Below are 22,187 nucleotides of genomic sequence, written 5' to 3'. Positions count from 1 at the left end.
AGCTTCAAGCTTTCACATCATGAGGATTAAATTGATTGGTCTATTCTTGTAGGGTTATCTTTAGATCCTTTGTTGAATAATGATATAATATGTGCAATTTTCTAGTTCTTTGATGAGGATTTGAGGAGGAATGGAAAATTATGACAAGTACCTCTACAATTTCCAACTTATATTCCTCAGCACCCTCAGATTCAGCTGATCTGGACCTAGTGATTTCTTCAGTTTTGGTACAGCCAACCATTTCAAATGACCCTTTATCAATCATGTAGAAGCTTCTTAAAAAGCAGTTACAAGTATTTATTTAGCTCCTCAGTCAAGGCCACTGCATCCATGTGTAGATTTGGTCAGTGACTGCACTCCCTCCCCCACTGGCCTCTTGCTTTCTACCCTTATTATTTATATGCATATAGAAGATATTGGGTTCTTTTATGTCAGCTACCTGTCTTTTCTCAGATTCTCCCATTGCTTCTGTTTTCTTTTTCACTTTTGTTCAGTCTAGCTTTCACTTGTACTGTATCATTAACCTGATATTTGTCATATGCCCCTCTTCATCTGCTTCATCTTATTCTCTCTCTCTCATCATTCAGAGAGTTTGGGTTTTGGTTGTCCCATCTTTCTCCTTGCCAAGAACCAGCACAAAAATTACAACCCTTTTGTTAATTCAAAAATAAGGTAATAAAGTCTGCATTGGGTGATTCACTAAACACACCTGGATAAGAGTTGGTGGAGGTAGAGAGGACTGCTCAAGAAATAGTTTAGTAGAAGGCCATTGGCTGATGTGGTTAGATTTCAGTTGTAATATGCATCATCATAGGCAAGCAGGAGGCTGGAAGAGCACAGCAAGCCAGGCAGCATCAGGAGGTGGAGAAGTCAATGTTTCAGGTATAACCCTTCTTCAGGAATGGAGGTGGGTGCAGGGGAGCTGCAGATAAAGACAAGGCAGGGGAAGGGTTAAGGGTGGGGAGAGGGGCAGAGTGGAGAGGTACTGATAGGTTAAGACAGATGGTAGATACGACTTGGAAGGTCGATAGGAAATAGGTTGATACCGGTTTCATTCTTCCTAATGACCTACCAGGTCGTATCTACCACTTGTGTTTACCTTTCACTACTTCACCACACTGCCTCTCTCCCCACCCATAACCTTCACCCCACTTCTCTTTACTTGCAGTTCCCCCAACCCCACCTTCGTTCCTAAAGGGTTATACCTGAAATGTCAAATTTTCCATCTCCTGATGCTGTCTGGTTTGCTGTTCTCTTCCTGCCTCCTGCTTGTCTATATTGGATTCCAGCAGCTGTAGGATTTTTTTTTTGTCTCTAACTACATTTATGTGCATCAGCAATCATGCATGCATTTGACTATCTACTAGGGGAGTTCTATAGCATAGTGTATAGGTGATTTATAACTTATTTGAACTGACTACAGTCTAAAGGATAATGTCAACAACAGGCAACTATAAAATGGTCATTTCAATGGTCACTGAAGATGGTTCTTTACTGCAGGGCTTATGGCATCTGTAATGGTCTAGACCTTAGATTTTTTTAATACTGAGGTCATGAGAGGTCAGGGTTCTACAAACCCTTCCTCATTGCACATTAGAAAAGAGAGTGATTTCATAGATCTTTGGTCAGATGCCAGATATCCTAAAGTCTGTCCTCCTCAAGATGTAGGAAAATTACTGATTACAAATCAAGAGTAATCGCTACAACAGTATCCAGATGGACCTGTAACATTGGATGAATATCATTGTATAAGATTGCTCTGCACTTTTATACTTATCCATCTCCATTAATGTTGATGAAGATTCATTGTCAGGCAATAAAGAATTCCTGGTCTGTGCGTATATTTTACTTACCTGTTATACTTGGTAGAGGGAAAGCTTTTGCAATAATGATTGAACATGAGAGCAATTCTAAGGATGACAGCACATTTAAGGTTTTGTGATCCCCGAATCCATGATTTGCAATGAGTGTTAAACAAAGCTCTAACAGTTATTGCAGTCTGTAACTGGACTCTGTCAGGCCTAATAGCCTGAAGGTTGCTGATCATGGGCAACTTAAAGTCCCTAATTAAGCCACAGCTTCCCTCTACCTCACATGTTTTAGCCATTCAAAAGAGTCTTACTGAAGGATTATGGTAAAGGTAGATAATGGTGTGGTGAGAGTGTCACTGAATCTAGACTCTATGATCTAACCAACTGAGAGCACTTTGTTATCATTCAAATAGCAACAAATAATCTAATTCAAGTATAACAAGCAAATTAAACCTATGCACTACATGAAGATTATAAAGCATGGTTTCTTTATTTCATGGCAATTAACAGAATTAACAGAAAAGTGTAGCTTTGTGGAACAAACTATTTACAATTGATATGTTGCAGGTCTACCATGATACTGTAAAGATTAACTCTTTATATCTAATCAGTTGATGAAGTTCCTACTGCTAACTTCCCGTAACTATGTCATACAGATAATCTTGTCTACCAGACAAAAAAGGGATCTTCTTCTCTTAGCCTCTTAAACGCAAAGGCCTTGCTCAGATCCATCTAACTATATTGCAGCTTTTTGCCTTGTCCATTATAATTCTCAGCTCTCTGGCCACCTGCAGTAGCTCTGCAATATTTGTGGTCTTGGTTCCTTAAATTACCAGTCTCAGGCTGCTGCTGCAGCCCTGCTTTTCATTCTTCACTAAGCTTCCCAGACCCAGGAGTGCTGCCAATCAGTTTACCTAGGTATCTAAGAACTGCATGCTCTACTTCCCCTTGCTGGTTCTTTGGCCACTATCAGAAGCTTCCAGCTGCCCTATTCTGAACTTCTCGTCTTTGGCTTTTCTTCCCCCTCACCTCAAGTCTCTTCCAGTTGAGCCAACGTATTTCTCTGAACTGAATTGTCTCTCACCATCACTACCTGCTGTCAAAGGCTCTCCTACATAAGCTAGATGTCTTTGAAGCATGCTGTAGATTTTCTGAGGCCAGCTGAAGTTCCTGCTGTTGACAGCAGGGCATGTAGGTTTCAAATCAGCATCAGATCCTTGATCCCAACTTGAATACGTGAATAAGATTCTCGCCCCTTTGGAGTTTTAACCATGTAGATCTAGCTCCGTCCAAATGAATGATTTAAAACCAATGAGTATGATGTTGCTTTAGCCATTTACTCTTGTAGCACATATAACTATCTCATTTTTAAACATTATTGCTCTATTATTATTCTCTGGTATTCTCACTCCTAAGCCAAATAAAGCTGATAAATATTGCATTAACATTGAATTTCAAAAAGGAATTCTCCATACCAGATGTAGCCACATCAGAAATGGGCACTCCTTCCTCAAGTGCCATAAATCCAAGGACAGAAAAGATGGCAAACCCAGATATGAAGCTGGTTCCACTATTCAAGGCACTCATGAACAAACAATCTCTAAGAAGAAGGAATAAAATTAGTTGACCCGTATAGCTTTATAAACAGTATTTTGGTGGTAAGAATGAAATAATGAACAAAAATAAATTATTTTTTTACAATATTAACTCAGGGATAGCCAAGGTTGTCCTAGAAGTGGAATTAATCTTCATCATATTCCAAGCTAAAGAAACGTTACAGGATGATTGGAAATGACATAACATAAATAGTAGAATACCTATAACAGTTATTATTGAAGTCATTGTAGCTCCCCAAAGCAATGAGGGCACCCAAACAGACAGCAAAGCTAAACAAGACCTGGGTACCAGCATCCATCCATACCTGAAGTTGAAAAGAAGTGAACATGTAGAAGTGAACATATAGACGAAAAGAAGTGAACAATTATCAGTTTCATTAACACATATAAATAAAAATGCCTCTTAAATTAACAGTGCAGTAAAAGAAAGCTTCAGGCAAAATTAAGTTTCACAGCAGTCATAATCTTTGAGTTCAACACAGGAACTGGTGAATAATGAGCACATTTTCTCTCATCTTTGACTCAAACATTCATTCCATTGTAGAATAATCAAGTACAAACTCTATATAGTCTATTTCATTTATAGATTCACGCGGGAGAGACCAACAGCCTGTCCCAAATTAAACAGGGATATGATCAATTCGACCTGTGGCCTGGATGAGTCATGTTAATAAAATATTTCAGTCAGCCTTCCTGAATGATCTGATAATTGTGCTGCTGTTCTGATAATAGAAAGTCAGCCCACAAAAGTGAAAAAAATGAATGGGCAAGTTGGCTGCTTAGGTAAGAGCTCCATCCCCTTTGGGATTCATTACCTTTTACTACTATAGCTAAAGTGCCTTCTTTACAGGGACTGAAATGAGATCCCAACTAGTGAGAGAGTTGCCTTGAGGTCTTAAAAGAATGAATGGGTTTCCTGCTATAGTCTTGGTAGAATTTCACGGCTGTTATCTCTTTCAGTTACAAATATTTTTATGTCTATTTAACAAATTAATACACTGTGGGCATTGCTCTGTTTAATATTTGCTCCACCCAAAAAAGGTTTAAGTGGACAGTTTTATATGGTACCAGAAGACTAGCTTAAAGTTAAACAGGTTAAACAGATACAATTGGGTCAGCTTGAGCTAATGTTGAAGGCTGAGATGAAACCACTGTTGAAAATAAACAATCTGTCACCAGCTTTTTATGGTGCTGATGCAAAATTTGAAATCAAGGCATGTGTCTTTGTAACGTCAACTGCAAAATAACAAGAATAACCAACAATTAATAAAACTTGCTGGTTTTCCACATATTCCTACCAAGGTGTTGTCTGTGCTTTGGATACCTCAAACAGTTTACGTACTAAAACACTTTACCCAAGTACTCTTGTTAGTGAGATGGACAAAGGGACACAGAATTCAGTTTGCAGTTCAACTCGATATTATTAATTAAATTCTCCAAATTAAAAATGTCATGTGAGCATTTTCCAAATTCCCATAATATTTACTCTCTATCAAACTCTGTGTGAGAAAGGATTTGACCAACAACAATCCACAAATTTGAATTGGGCTAGTGGAATCACTTTCCTTTCTGATGTAGGGTTGGCTATCTTCCATCAAGGTAGGTCTTGCACGTCAGGGTGCATCTTCTCCCGGGTTCTTGGTTGCCATATGACCTTCTGCCACAAGTCATGCTGTGAGTCTTCACTGAGGGGGTGGCATACAGTTGGGTGTTTTTATTCCCCTCATCCTGCACCTTCCAGAATATTCTGTGATCTTTGGTCAATGGGCTCATGAACTGGGTTCAAAGCATCCAATGGGGTTGCACAACACCCTTCACTGTTGCCATGCTGGGGAGGTGTAAAGTGCACAATCTCAGGCACTGATCGACACTTCTCCAAAACAAAACCCTCAAGCTGGTTATAACTGCTGTCTCTGAACCTTTGTAACTGTAAGAACCAAAGAAGGCTTTGCGCACAGCCCAGACCATCACAGAAGCCAACATCCCAACCATGGACTCCATTTAGACAGCACGTTACTGTGGAAAGGCTGCCAACATCAAAGACCCACCCTGGTAATGCTCTCCTACAACCTCTTCCGTCAGACAAAATATACAGAAGCTTGAACACATGCACCAGTAGGTTCAAGATGAGCTTCCCTGCCATTATTAGACTGCTGAATGGACTCTAACTTCAAATAATGTTGATGTTCATGTTGATCTTGCCTAGCGTATGCCCTGTATGGTGTAATCTGCATGCCTCTGTCCAACTTTTTTTTCCACTCTATAATCCGTATATCCTTGCTTACTATGATCTGTCTGTATTGCTCATTATCAAGCTTTCCACTGTACTTAGATACATGTGACAATAAATCAAATTAAGTGATCTAAGAGTCTTAGAGACAGTAACATGGAAGAAGCTTGTGCAAGAGAATGTTCACAGAACTGTAAATAGATTTCAATGATAACAGACTGTTTATGGATAGCTGGGATTTTTGAGCAATTATTGAAACTGCTCCCACCCAAACTAACACATTAGTATATGGTGGCAAGCAGTGATGGAAAACCTGTACTGTAGAGTTTCCAGAAAGTTGCAAACCTGAATCAGGCTGAAGCATGACCAAATTTGTACAAGCGATCCACTCAATTTTGGGGTCTAGCAGCAAAAAAATAGATTGTGAACAGGTCAGTCCACTTTTGTACACAATGAGGGACTGTTGTGGTCATACCATTTCAGTTTTGATCTGGGAATCGATGTCATTTACCAAAAAATATTGATGTTTTGTAGACACATTTAAATCTCAGGCAGAACATATCACAATAATGCAAAATTCAAAAACATACTCAGAGATATGGGGTATATATCAATGTATTTATTCTTGATTTGTGCAGATTAGCAGAAGACTGATTATAGTAATTTGAAAGCGGAGATAATTTGCAATGAAATAGTGGTCAGAGTAATGGATGATACATTATCAGATAGCTTGCGGTTCTGAAAAGATTTAATGTTAGCAAAGGCAAATCATCTTTGTCTAAAGTGTCCAGCGATGTGCAGGTCAAATGGACGGGCCATGGTATATGTGAGGCTATGGGGGTTGGATTGGGGGCTCACCTTGGGCTGAATGCACTTCAGAAGCTCAAATGGGCAAAACAGAGGGAGATGGTCCAAATTTTGAAGTTAACACAGACAGTTCAACGTGTCAAACATTTAAAAAAAAGAAGAGACGAGGAGATGTGTCCTACACAAAAGCAATTGATAGTGGCATTCCAATCTAACTGCTTGGTGTGGAAAATTATCCAGCCAAAGACATGCAGTGGCATTGATGTAAAGAAGGGTATTTTCAAGCAAATTATTACAGAAGAAGAATAGGCAGAACATTCAAACAGAAGGTTTAAAAAGGTAAAAGTGTTCACAATGTCAAAGACTCACACGATATTGTTAAACTTCTTTAATGTCTTCTACAGTTAAGTTGAAATTATTACAGTACACAGGCCCTGTGAAAATGATACAGTACTTGCTTTAAAGTAAATTCTGGTGCAGTGGTTTTAGCTTTTCTCAGATGCTGAATTGTGGTTAAAGAAGAGAGTTATTTATGCATCTCGCAATGAGTTGAAGGTTCTTGGAGAACCATCGTCTCAGAGGACTATAGCCATGACCTCTCATGTGAGTGTGAGACAGAGACAGAGACAGAGAGAGAGAGAAAGACAGAGACAGAGAGATAGATACAAGGACAGCATTGACACTTGAGATCTTACAATACATAAAAAGGTCATTTGCATATAACTGTGCACAGATTTCAAGCATGGCATTCAGTTTAGAGGCTAGGTCTCCTGAAAACCCTGGAAAGAAATGATAGCTGAGCATGTTATATGTATCATTCAGAGACAGAAATCAAAAGAACCATAAATGTAACTGACTTTTCCTCTAAGACCATGGGAATCCCACATAATGGATTATTTGAGCACAAAAGAACATGTTCACAATATTGTGGATTACTAGTTGAGGCGGATTAAGGTGAAACAATTGTATGGTCACATATCTGAAGCAGTGATAAGGACATTGAAAGTAATTTATGCATTTCCTAATATTATAACAGATAACAACACACAATTTGTGAACATGGAGCTTCAAAGTTTACAGAATTATTTGGATTTATTCACATAAGTTCATTGAAGATAATGGAAACTAATCTGAAAGGGAAGTCAGAACTATAGATGCATTCCTAAACAAAAAGGCATTGCTAACTGGTGTTCTTGAGTTATAGATCCTCACCTTTGCAAGATAATCATTAGAAGACAGTTTCAAAAACAGATTTCTACCCTTCAACATACATTGATGCCACAAGTCAAACAAAATGTACAAGCAAGAGAGGAAAGTAAGCAAATGGAAAACTGATAGTCATCATAGAATAACAACATTGAAACAATCAGATCTTCAACAGGGAGAACAGGTTTGAGTCAGAAATCAATCCAGATTTGGAAAAATGATCACACCTAAAATCTTACATGGTCAAGACAGCATAACACAGTACTAAACAAAACCAGAAAAGCTTTGATACAACTGAGCAGCAGAGTGGAAATCAGAGTTGATGAAATAAGCATGGATGAAAGAAGACAGATGATTCCAATTTGAATTCTGTTCAACAGAGTCCAGAGAACCAATAGCAGAAAAGAACATTTTATTCTCTAAATATGAAAGTGAAAGGTACCACAGATTAGTCAACAAACCACAGACAGTTAAGTGGTACAAAAGCAAGAATTTCAAAAAAAAAACTCAGGATAAAGAGAAGGAAAAACAAGAGAACATGAAAGAGAGAGAATGAAATGACATTTACCTAAGAGAACAAAAAGAGGCTAAGAGACTTTAGATGCACAGAAACACTAGGAGAGTGATGCACTGTGTTTCCAGAATGTTATAGAACATTGAAATCTGAACAGAAACTTGGTGAAGATGCACAATGGAGTATGTTAAGCAAATTGCCATAAAGGGTTAACTATAACAGTCTCTGATTCTTGCCAGAAAGAGATATATAACCATTTGATCTGGGATACTTAGAGGAAGTACCATGGAAAGAAGTTAATGTAAGAGACTGTTCCCCTACCAGTAATTATGGTATAATAAAGTTAGACTGTTTTATGGTTAGCAATCTTCATGAGTCATTAACACTACTCCAACAACACAGAATATATTCAAAAGTGCTAGCTCTCACAAAGAACTTGACAGCCAGTTTCTGAAATGCAGTCATTGTTGTAACATAGGAAACACAACCAATTTATACATAGCAAGCTGCCACAAATAACAATATGATAATGACATGTTTTTGGACCTATTACCTGAGGGTCAGCTAGCCTGGAAATATCAGGGGATAAATAGAACTTAACTCCTTCAGCAGCACCTGGCAAAGTTAATCCTCTGATGAGAAGGATGGAAAGCATCACGTAAGGGAAGATAACAGTGAAGTATACAACCTGAAAAGCAAATAAACAGAACAGAAATCATAGCTAACTTCATTTCTGCATGCTCCTTCACACTGTTATATGCTTTAGCTTCATAATTGATATTGTCATCTAACAAGATACTGCTGCCAAGCCAAAAATCTTTGCTTACTGATCCAAATGAGTACAGTGGTATGAGAGTTTCCAAGCCAGTGCAATGCCAGGAACAGAAGTTGTCAAGTCTCCACATTCCCAAATGAATCCCAAATTCAAATAATAGGTCTAATGGCTGCCTGAAGCTTCCATTGAGAGACTGTGACTTACTGAATATAGCCAGCACCAGCTCTAAATGTAGCTGCCACTACACAGGGTAAACCCTTCTGCTAATTAAACCAAACACACAGAAAAGCTTACCTCACCTCACAATCTGTTAAAGTATGAGTGACAGAGAACTACCAAAACTACCAAACTGTTAAAAAAAATTAACAGTTTATTCTTTAATTCCATAAGATAACATTAAATAACAATAATTTACAACTGTAAGTCTCCTTTCTCTTAAAAATTTGTTATCCACCTCCCACCCTATAAAAATATACCACCAATAAAGCCCCTATTAAATTTACAGCAAATCAATTTTCAAAACCAGTTGTCGTCTTCAGGTGTCAAACTTCCTCTGTTTGCAGATTCCCTGGGTCATCTTCAGTCTTCTGCTGCAAAGATGTTTCATGTGAAAAAAGTACCTTTTTGAAAGAGGGTCTGCAGGCAGTCTGACAATGGCCGTTGGTGCTCTTTGTTTCTGGCTAACTGTCTAAAATTGAGAGTGTAATGCTGGAAAAGCACCGTAGGTCAGACAGCATCCAAGGAGCAGGAGAATCGATGTTTTGGGATGTCTTATGAAGGGCTTATGCCTGAAATATTGATTCTCCTGCTCCTCGGATGCTACCTGACCTGCTGTGCTTTTTCAGCACTACACTCTCGCCTCTGAGCTCCAGCATCTGCAGTCCTCACTTTCTTATAACTGTCCAAAATGCTTGCTTTTTCTACCCCAAAACATCGAATCATCTCATTGGTTTAATGTTGTCAAAACAGTAAAATTAAAATTTGATTGGGTTTGAGTATATTGGGGCATAAGTAAACTGATTGGTTTAATTTGAATTGTTGTGAAAACAACTCAGTATCAGAGTTACAGCTCAAATGTTACATTTTCAAATTGTCCAGTACACTTTATGCGTACAGTCAGTCACATGATAGGTGCCTGCATTCACTCTCTCTTAAAGGTACAGTACATGCCTTCAACTTCATAACATAACCTATTCTTATTTTAATGCTTTAGGGGACATCTACTGGCTTCAAAGAAAAAAAGGTAAGAGCTTAAAATAAGCTTTTTAAAGTAGAGTCGGGAAAGAATGGGAGAGATCTCGAAATCCCAAATTAGAATCACACCAACAGCTGCTGATCTCTTCTCTGCTACAAGGTTGCATTTGGATGCCACTCCGTAATGCACCTACCAACACACCCAACTATCAACACAGACGTCCTTCCTATCTCAGCCCTTTACATCAACTTCTTTTGAATGTGTGGCTTCAGTCATGTGACACTTAAATAAAAATGAAGGACAAAAGAAGTCATATCGATAACAGTAGTCATAACTTCTCATCGCAGGCCCACTGTTGATCAAACAAAAATGCACAATGAAATATTTTACCATTTATAAATTGATAGGACTCCTTTTAGCTCACCATATGTAGAATCAGTCTGTATAATAGTGTTCCACAAATAAAACCTGATTCTTAGTGTCGCTCACCATTTTTTTAAGGAATTAATCCACTTCAGCCCCTTACCTTGCCAGTTAACTTAACTCCCTTCCAGATACAGAAGAAGCAAATAATCCAGATCAAAAGAAGGCAAAGTGCTAACTGCCAATGGATAGCGCCTACATGCTCAATTCCAGCTGACAACCTCAGTACACGTTTCCTATACAGAACAAGAACCACATGAAAGAGAGTTAGTGTTATTAATGTTATTAATAACATTATATTTTGTCACATTATTTTGAAAAAGACATGCTTAAAAATCTCTGTTTGTGATCTATGGGTTGTGAGGTACAGCATCCAACCAAACAGCAACTCCATTGAGAGCAGAGGCACTAAATATCAATACCTCAATTTCCAGAACTCAATAATTAAACCGACATTTGTTATTTATTCTTCAATTTTTTCAGGTTTACCCTCCTCTGCCAAGTGAAGTCTATTGAGTGGATAATTAATATGGTCACTCCTTTCACAGTTTCTGAGGACACTAAGCACTATCAGGCAGAGAGTTTAAGATGGAAAAACAAATAAACAGTGACAAGATACATGAAGACACTTGCCCTTTCATTCAATTGTCGCTTGTTCAAGGATTAAGGTAGTACTTGCAACCAATCTGTGAGCAGAATTTTCCCCTCCTTGCTGTGACATGAGTAATGGTGAAAAAGATGCGAAAATATGATGAGAATGAAAAAGTCTGATTCTCAAGTTCCAGAAAAATGTTTCCAATCTTCCTGTATGTCACTTCCAATTTTCATGTTTTCCACTAAGAAACCAGACTGTGAAAATTTCTACAACATAAATTATGGGAGGTGCCCAGTTCATGCAGCTTGCTAAATGCTTATTTTGGCCATCAATCAACTGCTTCTTCACAACAACATCCCCACATTCTACTTAGCCACCATCCTTGCTAGCATTTTGTCCACACTAGTCAGCACCAGCAAACCACCAGCCTCACCATGTCATGGTGGCAGCTCTCAAACTATCATGCACATCACTTCAGTCCATCGCGCTTTACTTTCGGAGCTCAGGAACACCTACAACTTGCAAGCTTTTGCCAGGCTGCATTGTATGTAGGTAGAGATGTGTATCTGATACATCTACATAGGATGCCTTTGCACTCACATGGATCCATGCATCCTTGGGCTCCCAGTTTAAGTTCTTAGTGTTCATTTATTTTACAGCTTACTTGGAGGAAGCCAAGTTCAGTCTGCTTCACATTGTTTCCTTTGGATACACTCATTGACACGAGCGTTGACTTCTGGGCTGCCAGCCTTTGTGGAGCTTGCATTACTTTCTAAGCACACAGGGTCTTCAGTGCTAAGTTACAGGTCACCAGCCACTATCATTTGTGTGACAGTTGAATGAAGAGACAGAAAGGAGTTCAAACAGTTAGTGCTCTTGGATAGCATAGAGTAGTTAAGGAATAGACACTGTGTGGCACCATGTTAAATCAACATTTATGTTCTCAAAGTACATGTGCTTCATGCAAGTACCCATATGTGAAATTCAAAGGTGAGTAGCCCTGAGCAGGGTGAAAGGGGATTACAGCCAGTCAAGGTGTAATGCCATGGTCAATTAAGGAGCTCATGTGATTCCAGTCTAAAGGATTGGCCACTCTTACACAGACATTTGGATCCTTCCAGTGTCAGAGGATCTGAATCCTTGCAATCAGGGACTGGTTCACGGTCAGTAGAACATAGAACATAGAACATAGAACATAGAAGAATACAGCGCAGTACAGGCCCTTCGGCCCTCGATGTTGCGCCGATCAAAGCCCACCTAACCTACACTAACCCACTATCCTCCATATACCTATCCAATGCCCGCTTAAATACCCATAAAGAGGGAGAGTCCACCATGGCTACTGGCAGGGCATTCCATAAGCTTATGACTCGCTGAGTGAAGAACCTACCCCTAACATCAGTCCTATATCTACCCCCCCTTAATTTAAAGCTATGCCCCCTTGTAATAGCTGACTCCATACGTGGAAAAAGGTTCTCACTGTCAACCCTATCTAACCCCCTAATCATCTTGTACACCTCTATCAAGTCACCCCTAAACCTTCTTTTCTCCAATGAAAACAACCCCAAGTGCCTCAGCCTTTCCTCATAGGATCTTCCTACCATACCAGGCAACATCCTGGTAAACTTCCTCTGCACCCGTTCCAGTGCCTCCACATCCTTCCTATAGTATGGCGACCAAAACTGCACACAATATTCCAGATGCGGCCGCACCAGAGTCTTATACAACTGCAGGTCAAGTATCAGCAGTCCTGGGATTGTAGGTCCATCCATGAAGGACTCTATGGACTGCCATGTGATAAGTTCCCTAACCATTATTGACTCCCATTGACTCTTCAGACTGATCTATGGTAGGCTATTGTCCAAAATACTGAGCAATGGGATTGAGGTGATTTAACAGTTCTGATCAGAAGTTGACTAGCTGAAAGAAGACAGAGGGTGGTGGTTGATGGAGTTCAGTTACTAGTGGTGTACCACAAAGATCTGTTTTGGACCACTGCTGTTTGTCATTTTTATGAATGACCTAGATGAGAGCATAGAAGGATGGGTTAGTAAATGTGCGATGACATTAAGGTCGATGCAGTTGTATATAGTGTTGCAGGTTACAGACGGACATAGATAAGCTGCAGAGCTGGGCTGAGAGGTGGAAAACGGAGTTTAATATGGAAAAGTGTGAGATGATTCACTTTGGAATGAACAACAGGAATAAAGAGTACTGGGCTAATGGTAAGATTCTTGGTAGTGTGGATGAGCAGAGATCTAGGTGTCCATGTACATAGATCCCTGAAAGTTGCCACCCAGGTTGATAAGGTTGTTAAGAAGGTATATGGTGTGTTAGCTTTTATTGGTAGAGGGATTGAGTTTCGGACCCATGAGGTCATACTGCAGCTGTTCAAAATCTGGTGCAGCTGCACTTGGAATATTGCATACAGTTCTGGTCACCACATTATAGGAAGGATGTGGAAGCTTTGGAAAGGGTTCAGAGGAGATTTACTAGGATATTGCCTGGCATGAAGGTAAGGTCTTATGAAGAAAGGCTGAGCGACTTGAGGCTGTTTTCGTTAGAGAGAAGAAGGTTGAGAGGTGACTTAGTTGAGACATACAAGATGATCAGAGAGTTAGATAGGGTGGACAGTCAGAGCCTTTTTCTTTGGATGGCAATGGCTAGCACAAGGGGACATAGCTTTAAATTGGGGGGTGATAGATATAGGTCAGATGTCAGAGGTAGTTTCTTTACTCAGAGAGTAGTAAAAGCTTGGAACACACTGCCTACAATAATAGTAGATTCACCAACTTTAAAGGTATTTAAATGGCAATTGGATAAACATATGGATGAAAATGGAATAGTGTAGGATAGGTGGGGTTCAGATTAGTTTCACAATTCAGTGCAACATCGAGGGCCGAAGGGCCCGTACTGTGCTGTAATGTTCTATGTTCATCACAATTTCTTCTGAATGTAATGATTCATCCATCATTTGGGTACTTAAATGAAAATGAAAAGTGGGCAATGTAAGTTTGAATATGGGTTTCATTGTACGGGATCACAGAGAACACACACCTTGATATAGGACACCTCGTTAAATCGAAACAGATTAGGAGTGCCAGATGTTGGGGGTGTGCAGTTAAAACAGGTCATAGTAACTCTGACCACTTCATAAAAAGGGTGTAGGACCAACAAGTACATGGGAATGTCCAATGTCATGGGCTCTAGGGTAAACAGGGAATATTTACAGTGGGCAATTCACATCTCCCAACATTGAATGTCAATGCACTGTCTTGAAAAGCTGATAGGTAGAACAAGCCATTCTCTGAAGAGGTATATGGAATCATCACTGATTCAGTACTCTCACTCATAAGGTGGGTACACGTGAGCAATGACATGTACAAGCTGGGCACTGGAAGGTCTCTTGCACATTATGCTGAGCTTCGTTGTTTTCCATATTAAAGTGCAACACCTCGGCTGCAGTCCTCAATGTCACAGTTCAAGGATCCCTGATACAGAGGCTCTTGACAATCAAGCAATTGGCAAGCAATCAGTTGCTTGAGAGAACAATAATGCTTGGTCATTTACAAGTCAGTTCATGCTTGGAATATCTAAAGAGGCTACTTATCTCTCACATGGTTGTGATTTAATGAGGTAAGACAATGAAAATTATGCTGCAGCAGACATTCCAACAAGCTTTATTCTTCCTTAGCTTCATAACACATCTATTGCAGTCCCACTGTTTGTAGTTAGGATGGAGGGAGCCTACTCTGTGCTTGGCCTCCTTAGCCTAGAAGGTGGTTGCCTCCTAGTGCCTTTGGGCCTGGGGAGCCTCCTGCACATGCTTACCCTCTTCAGTTTGAACTTCTGCAGGCTTTGGAAGCACTGGAAAAAGGTAGACGGTTCAGGTACCTTTGGTGTGCCCTCAGAAGGAGTTTCTGAGAGAGTTTCTGTAGGAAGGGGTGTTTGCAGTGAGGGGAAGGTCCCTTGCCCCCCCTCACCTTCAAGTAGATGCTAAATATCTGCAGCTAGAAGGACTGAGTGCAGATCCATGTACATATTTGGCAGACACCCTGATTGGCTCTCCATGGCAGTTGTCATCCTGCCCAGTGATAACATTGGTGGGCGCCTCCTTCCTTCAAACCAGCATACCCACTGTCTCTGACAAACATTGCTGCTGCTCTTGTGCCCATTTGTGCAGTTTGATGAAGTCATCAGTGGCCAAGAACCGAGGTTCATCTTCAGTCTGGACTGGAACAGGGGCCTGGTATCCAGCTGTCCGCTGAGGCATCAGCGATCTAAGGCACTTCTTCCTCGTTCAGGTGTAGAGATGTGTCAATTATGTTTATGTCAGATTGTGAACCCAAGTCGAACCTGGAAACAGAACCCACCGAGGTGAAAATCTCTGAGCTCGTTGATGATAAAGGTGAAAGCCTTGCTGGTGTATCGTCTGAGGAGACAGAAATGGTTTTCTCCTCAAAATTGGAGAGGAACAGAGGATCTCTGGTGCTTGCCTCTTTGCAGGAATCTGTTGAATGCTTTTATAAGAGGAGAGAGAACTAATTATCAAAGAAGGGCAAACATTTGTTCACATTAATGATGAGTAACAGGTGGCAATGAGAGAAAAAGCACAACACAGTATAATGAAGCTCACTGGGTTGCTTGCTCATTGAAGTCTATCTATCTGCAAATTGACATTTATGTTCTTCTCTGGCCATATCCAGGATTTTCCCCTCATACAACATGAGCAGATGATGTCCATCAGTCCTTTCTGGTTTTGGACCTGTCGGCCCAGTAAAGGGCCATTTTTTCTGCAACAAGACTAAGGGATGGCTTGATAATATGATGGATGTGGATGGATGTGTTTGTGTCCATTTTTGTTTATTTGTTGCTAAATGTTGTCTTGTGAAATTTATGTGTTTTAGTTCCCTGGAGCTCAAGATCTGAGGATATTTTGAATTCAGTTTATGTTTTGCAAATGTACGACAATGTAAAAGTGTAGTGAACATGTTCCTATCAGTTTGAAACATGTATGGTTAATGTGAGAACCCTTTAAGGAACTCAGTAGATATTAAAAGAAGACCTACTACAAAATGTCCATTTAGAATTTGTTTCCCAGAAGCAGGTTTTTAAAAAAATTACCTTTCTGGAATCAATTAAATAAAACCAGTTGAAGATGGAAAAACCAAGTCAAATGACATAACTTATTTCCTCTTTCCTTAAAACACTGTAAATTTGTGTTTTGTGCAGTTTGAGGAAAAAGTTCTGGGTAAATTCCTAATTTCAGAATCTTTATGATTGAATAATCATCTTCTGAATTGCTTTTTCTGACCAGAGTGAACTTCCAAATATTATTTTGACCATGAGTGAATCTTTAATTCCGGATGATAAATCTGTTCATCCTAAATGTCAACTGATGTGAATCGTGCTTTAAAAATAAGGAAAACTGGAATTTTGAACAAATATATTGAGTATCAGACATTTCAAAACCTGGCCATATCTAAGCATATCATAGTAAGAAATTCACATGGTCTGGCATTCTATAACATTTAAAGGGAAATAGTTACTTAAAATTTAAAATAATAACAAATACATGCACACAGCCTGGAATCAAACAGAAATGTTTTATTTCTGTTTTAAGATATTATATGAACATGCTTCAATGGACTGCAAATTTCTTCAGGGCTCAGGAATGAGATAGGTGACTAGTTGAATTGTAAAATTGGATGAGAACCAGTGATGAAGGGGCAGATTGGTGGCAGAAAAAGCCAAACAAAATTAATGTAACGGCTTGTAATGGCATTTTGAGGTTAACATGCATTCTAATGAAAGGGAAGTTTGGATGAGAACACTAAACTGTTAGCTTTCTTTTGGTGACATTTATGTCCTTGTTTTCAAAAGAATGGAATTTGATGATCAATCCACCAACCAAGGCATTGGGACCATACATAGAGAGGTAAGTAAAACTTCACAGATCTTTTCATTAGATCACATGAGAATCAAGAATGTGGAATGATATTGAGATAATGCATAAATATGCAAAGATATTCTGAGACTAGTCCAAGATTGCTTGGTACAAAGAAAGGGAAAATGCACTGAGAGACAGGTTGCAATCATGTGTACCTTCTTGAGAAATAACATGGCATGAAATAGTTAATTTGGCCAGCAAAGTGAGAAAACATCTTTTTTTAACAAGACCTATTCTCTAGAGGAAATTACCATAAATAATTGGGATAGACCAAAGAATGGAATTGCAAAGGAGAATTTAAATTTAAACATTCAAGCGTTTTGAGATTGGAAGATGGATAAAGATGAAAGAGAACTGGACAATTTTAAGTCATTGTATGATGCTATTGCTAATGAGTAAGGTGATCTGTAGATGGTAAACTGGAGGACAACAAACTAAAGTAAGGAGTATAGAATTTATAATATTCAGAGGGTATGTATGACAGAATAAAGCAAATTTTAGTACAAGTTATGAAACAAATTAACAAAGAAAATACAAATATAAACAATTTGAGTTGATCGTCACACAAACATTAAGGGGAGAGGAACAAAATGTTTGAGACGAATTGATAATGGAGGGAGTGTGGCAGGATTACTGAGGAAATATTAGAAGGAGACAGAGTGATAAATTTATTTGTAGATTTAGCTAAAAAATATTATGAGGGACCGGCTCGCACTGGATGGGCTGTGGTAGATGTTCAGGAAGACTTGAAAGGAGGGCAGATCCCTGGAATATACTCAGCCCATGTAGCAGATTTAAAGCTGTGAAACAAGCACTGAAATTAGCCAGAGGCGAGAGAGTTAGCCTATATACAGATAAGAGGTATGCCTAGCCCAATACTATATGATGGCCTGGACTCTGCGAGGGTGTATCACCTTGCCCAGGGACCACACACAACATGAAGAGCAGGTTAAAGTTTTAGTGGAAGCAGCAAAACTACCCTGTTATGAAAATTACAGAAAGCACTGTACCCAATATGAGGTAAAGCCAACATTGTGCCTGGAAAAAAATGGATATTGATGTTGGAACTGATGATGAAATGAACTTCTCTGATATCGAAAAAAATCAAAATGTGCCCCGTAGAGATCTGTGGGAGCCAAACAAGAGGCCGGAAGAACACAGCAATCGAGGCAGCACCTGAAGGTGAAGAAGTCAACACTTTGGGTGTAACTCTAGTCCAGGACTGGGGAGAGGTGTAACGGGAGCTGCAGATAAAGATAGGGAGGAAGGAGGGAGGAATGTCACAGTGCTCTGGCAGTGAAAAAAGGACTCACTGAATGCACATCTGAGGGAGACCTTGAGAATATCATTGGCAGCATTTTCCCCCATTTCATCGCTGTGTGGTGAAACAAAGCCAGGGTGTAATGTCAACCATGAGCCAGAAATTGTAGACAAAGGGGTATGACCCAGATGTAGAGTTAGAGAAGAAATGAACAAGACCCTATCCCTCAATGAAATTAAAAAATCCCTCTGTGAAAATGGGATTGTTATCACAGAGCATTCCCATAACAGTTACGAGGAGAGCATCCCTTACGTTCGACTGAAATAAGTACTAAAATAAGGAGTGGTCTGAAAGTATCATAGATTCAAGACTTTCAAATCTTATTTCATTGAAAAGTTTAGAGTTTTTTAAAAGATGATATAGAAAAGATGTTGTAAAAAAATGGTTTAACTTTTTTGAGAACAAGTTAAACCATTTTTTTCCAATTTGAGCTTCAAGTGAGAAATGTTTTGTCCATATACCTACTTAGAAGATGCTTCCTTTAAGAGAATAAAAATTTAAAATAGCAGCTTGAGATTATTGAAAGATTTTGACAGGTTTTTTTTGGATTTAATTCATGAAAGTATGACATGATATCAGCTTGTGACCTGGGCTCTGCTCCTTCCAAGACCAGCAGAGTTAGCTCTTCCTACTGTCATTTTAAAATCTTCTCACACACCTTGTGAGATATGTTGTGGTGTGGATATCATTAATCCATAGGTTTCATGAACACAACAAGGGAGCTTGAAGTCTTGTGGAGGCAAAATCTTTTCTGAAACTGGGATTGATAAAATTACATGATATATGCACAAATACACAATGGAAAATTCAATTGAATGATGAAGGTCAAATAAATTTAAACATTTAAATTTTAATATAAGGCAAGAGCCAATGGAAGCAAACAGTCTAGATGGTTTTAATTTGTATCAGGAAATATTGGGATAGATTGTCTTGGAGGAAATTAGTTGAAACCCATTAGTCCAAACACTGCAGGGGCTGTACACAAAATTAGTTGTTGTCAAGTTCAAATTTGGAATGCTTTTGAAAGGAAGGAAAAGCAAGTATAATCTAGCAAGTTACATTTGTGGAAATTATATGTATCTCATGTAAGTAAGGCCAAACATTCAAAATTCGCTAATGCTTGAAATCACCCAGTAATAATATTTGATGTCTCTTTTAAAATTACTGTGAAAATATGCTATTTTGCTCTCTATTCTGGGCAGTAAGGTTTCTGCAGTGTTCCTGAATCAGTTGTAATGGTAACTAGCGGGGCTACTTTTGGAAAACAATGCATAGTAACAGGAGAAAAAAGGTGACAATATCAAATGGAAATGGGAATTACTTACCTTGACTTTACTGCAATGGAATATATCCAATGACATCAAAGTATGAATAGAATTAGATAATTAACAGTATTCTCTTGGAGCTATATGAGCCCTGAGAGTTTTTGTAAGGAAACTGAATTGGCTGATTTGGCCACCATTTGGAAAACTAGACCATGTGCGGGAGGTGCACAGGTACTCTCCAGTGACTTTTGATCTTTCGAAAAGATCACCCGAAAGTCAAGAATGCATGGCATGATCTTGAGAAACTGATGTAAGAGTGCAGTGACAGTTGCTACATTGAAAGTAACTAACATGCAAGAATGAATAGTGAAAATGCACTGAAGAACAGACCTTAGACAAAGAACAAAGAACAAAGGAACTGAACTGTCCCATATCCACTATCTAAACCTGTCACCCAATTCCTAAGCATCTGTATCCCTCTGCTCCCCACCTATCTATGCATCTGTCCAGATGCACCTTAAATGAATCTACCATGCCTGCCTCTACTACCTCTGCTGGCAACGCATTTGAGGTACCTACCCCTCTGTGTAAAGTACTTGTCGCGTGTATCCCCCTTAAACTTTTCATCTCTCACCTTGAAAGTGTGACCTCTTGTTATTGAATCCTTCACCCTGGGAAAAAGCTTATTTCTATATATCCTGTCTATTCCCTTCATGATTTTGTAGACCTCAATCAGGTTCCCCCCTCAATCTCCTTTTCCTAATGAAAACAACCATAACCTACTCAGCCTCTCTTCATAGCTAGAACCTTCCATACCTGGCAACATCCTCATAAACCTTCTCTCCACCTTCTCCAAAGCATCCACATCCTTTTGGTAATGTGGCGACCAGAACTGTACACAGTGTTCCAAATTGGCCGAACCAATGTCTTGTACAATTTTAACATGACCTGCCAGCTCTTATACTCAATAGCCCATCCAATGAAGGCAAGCATACCATATGCCTTCTTGACCACTCTACCCAACTGTGCAGCAACCATCAGGGTACAATGGACCTGAACTTCCAGATCTCTCTGCTCATCAACCTTTCCCAAGGTTTTTCCGTTTACTGTATAATTCACTCTAGTATTAGACTTACCAAAATGCATCACCTCACCTTTGCCTGGATTGAACTCCATCTGCCACTTCTCTGCCCAGCTTTCCAGTCTATCTATGTTCTCCTGTATTCTTTGACAGTCCACTATACTCCACCAATCTTTGTGTCATCTGCAAACTTGAACCAATCTTCGTGTCATCTACAAACTTGACATGTACACCTATTTGACAAAATGATTACGGTGGCCTGGAAGAGCACAGAAACATATTTTAAATGATAAGGCACTGATACATAATCCATAGAGAAACTGACTTTTGGTTTTGGTGAGAAGAAGGAAAAGATTGCAATTGGAGACAGAGAGGGAAAACTGCTGAAGAAATATCCACAATGTGGGTAAAAATGAAGTAAGAACTGAAGAATCTTTGAAGTCCATGCACAATCTGTCACCAGTTAAGCATGAGCTGATCTTAAACTTTACATGTATTATCAGCTTGCGATTATTGGACAACATGTATGTCCTTATGTGAGGCCTTGATTCAGGGTGGATACAGTGGTAGGATCAAAAATGATGTCTTCAAAACATGCCGTTAAGGGTTAATCATTAAAGGCTAATGAGCAGGTGGTAAAGAGTTGGAAAACAGACATTATTGACAAGGTCAATTACCATAAGATATAGGTCAACTCGGTGCTTGGGGTTTTCTTTATAACTGGCCCAGACAAATGAAGGAAATTTTAGCTTATGCTGCATTTCATATCATTCAAATCACGGCTTTCACAGACAGACAACAAAATGTCTTTAAATCTTAGTAAGATGGGAAGAGAATGCAAACAGTAAGACTCTGATAAGGCATGTAAACTGTATGATCTGAGATTTTTGACTTTTACAAGAAAGAGAAAGGGAATGGTTGACCTACCTGAAATGAGGCTTTTAAAAATAGTTATAATTACAAATACATACAATAAATAGAAGCTTAAATTTATTAGATATTGTGCAATTAAATTTCTGAAGGCAGTTAGCTTGGATGCAAAGACACCCTTGAAGAAACTTTCTTTCTCCATCTGCAAGCTCAGAACAACAAAAAGGTATAAACAAGGTAACATCATAAGACTATCAAGAGATGAATAACATAGCAAGGTGGGGCAGAAACAATTCTGAAACAAGGTCACTGTGACCGAGAGACTAAACAACTTCTGCTTCACATGTCAGATAAAAGGCAAGTTGTTCCCGAAATTGTTAGCTTTGGAAGGGATGCAAGGAAAAATGTTTTCACTCATAAGGTGGTAGGAATCTGGAACTCACTACCTGCAAAGAAGTGGAAATCCTCAACGTTTAAGAGTTTAGATGTGTACTTGTGATGCTAATATTGGAGAGAGATTTTAAAGAG

General features: G+C 39.2%; 1 protein-coding gene across 1 annotated transcript in view; it reads right to left on the bottom strand.

Moving 5' to 3' along the window:
- Positions 1–22,187, bottom strand: part of LOC140458089 (sodium- and chloride-dependent GABA transporter 2-like) — an 82,102-nt gene that overhangs the window by 31,103 nt on the left and 28,812 nt on the right. Inside the window, exons 5-8 of the mRNA XM_072552153.1 lie at positions 10,681–10,813; positions 8,738–8,872; positions 3,629–3,732; positions 3,287–3,411 (exon numbers count right to left, since the gene is read on the bottom strand). Coding sequence (XP_072408254.1) covers positions 3,287–3,411; positions 3,629–3,732; positions 8,738–8,872; positions 10,681–10,813 — 497 coding nt within the window. The remainder of the gene's footprint in view (positions 1–3,286; positions 3,412–3,628; positions 3,733–8,737; positions 8,873–10,680; positions 10,814–22,187) is intronic.

Source organism: Chiloscyllium punctatum, chromosome 32 (assembly GCF_047496795.1).
Source record: "Chiloscyllium punctatum isolate Juve2018m chromosome 32, sChiPun1.3, whole genome shotgun sequence".
Taxonomy (NCBI): Eukaryota; Metazoa; Chordata; class Chondrichthyes; order Orectolobiformes; family Hemiscylliidae; genus Chiloscyllium; species Chiloscyllium punctatum.
The sequence above is the reverse complement of the archived record's forward strand: the minus strand, read 5'-3'. Positions and strand labels throughout refer to the sequence as shown.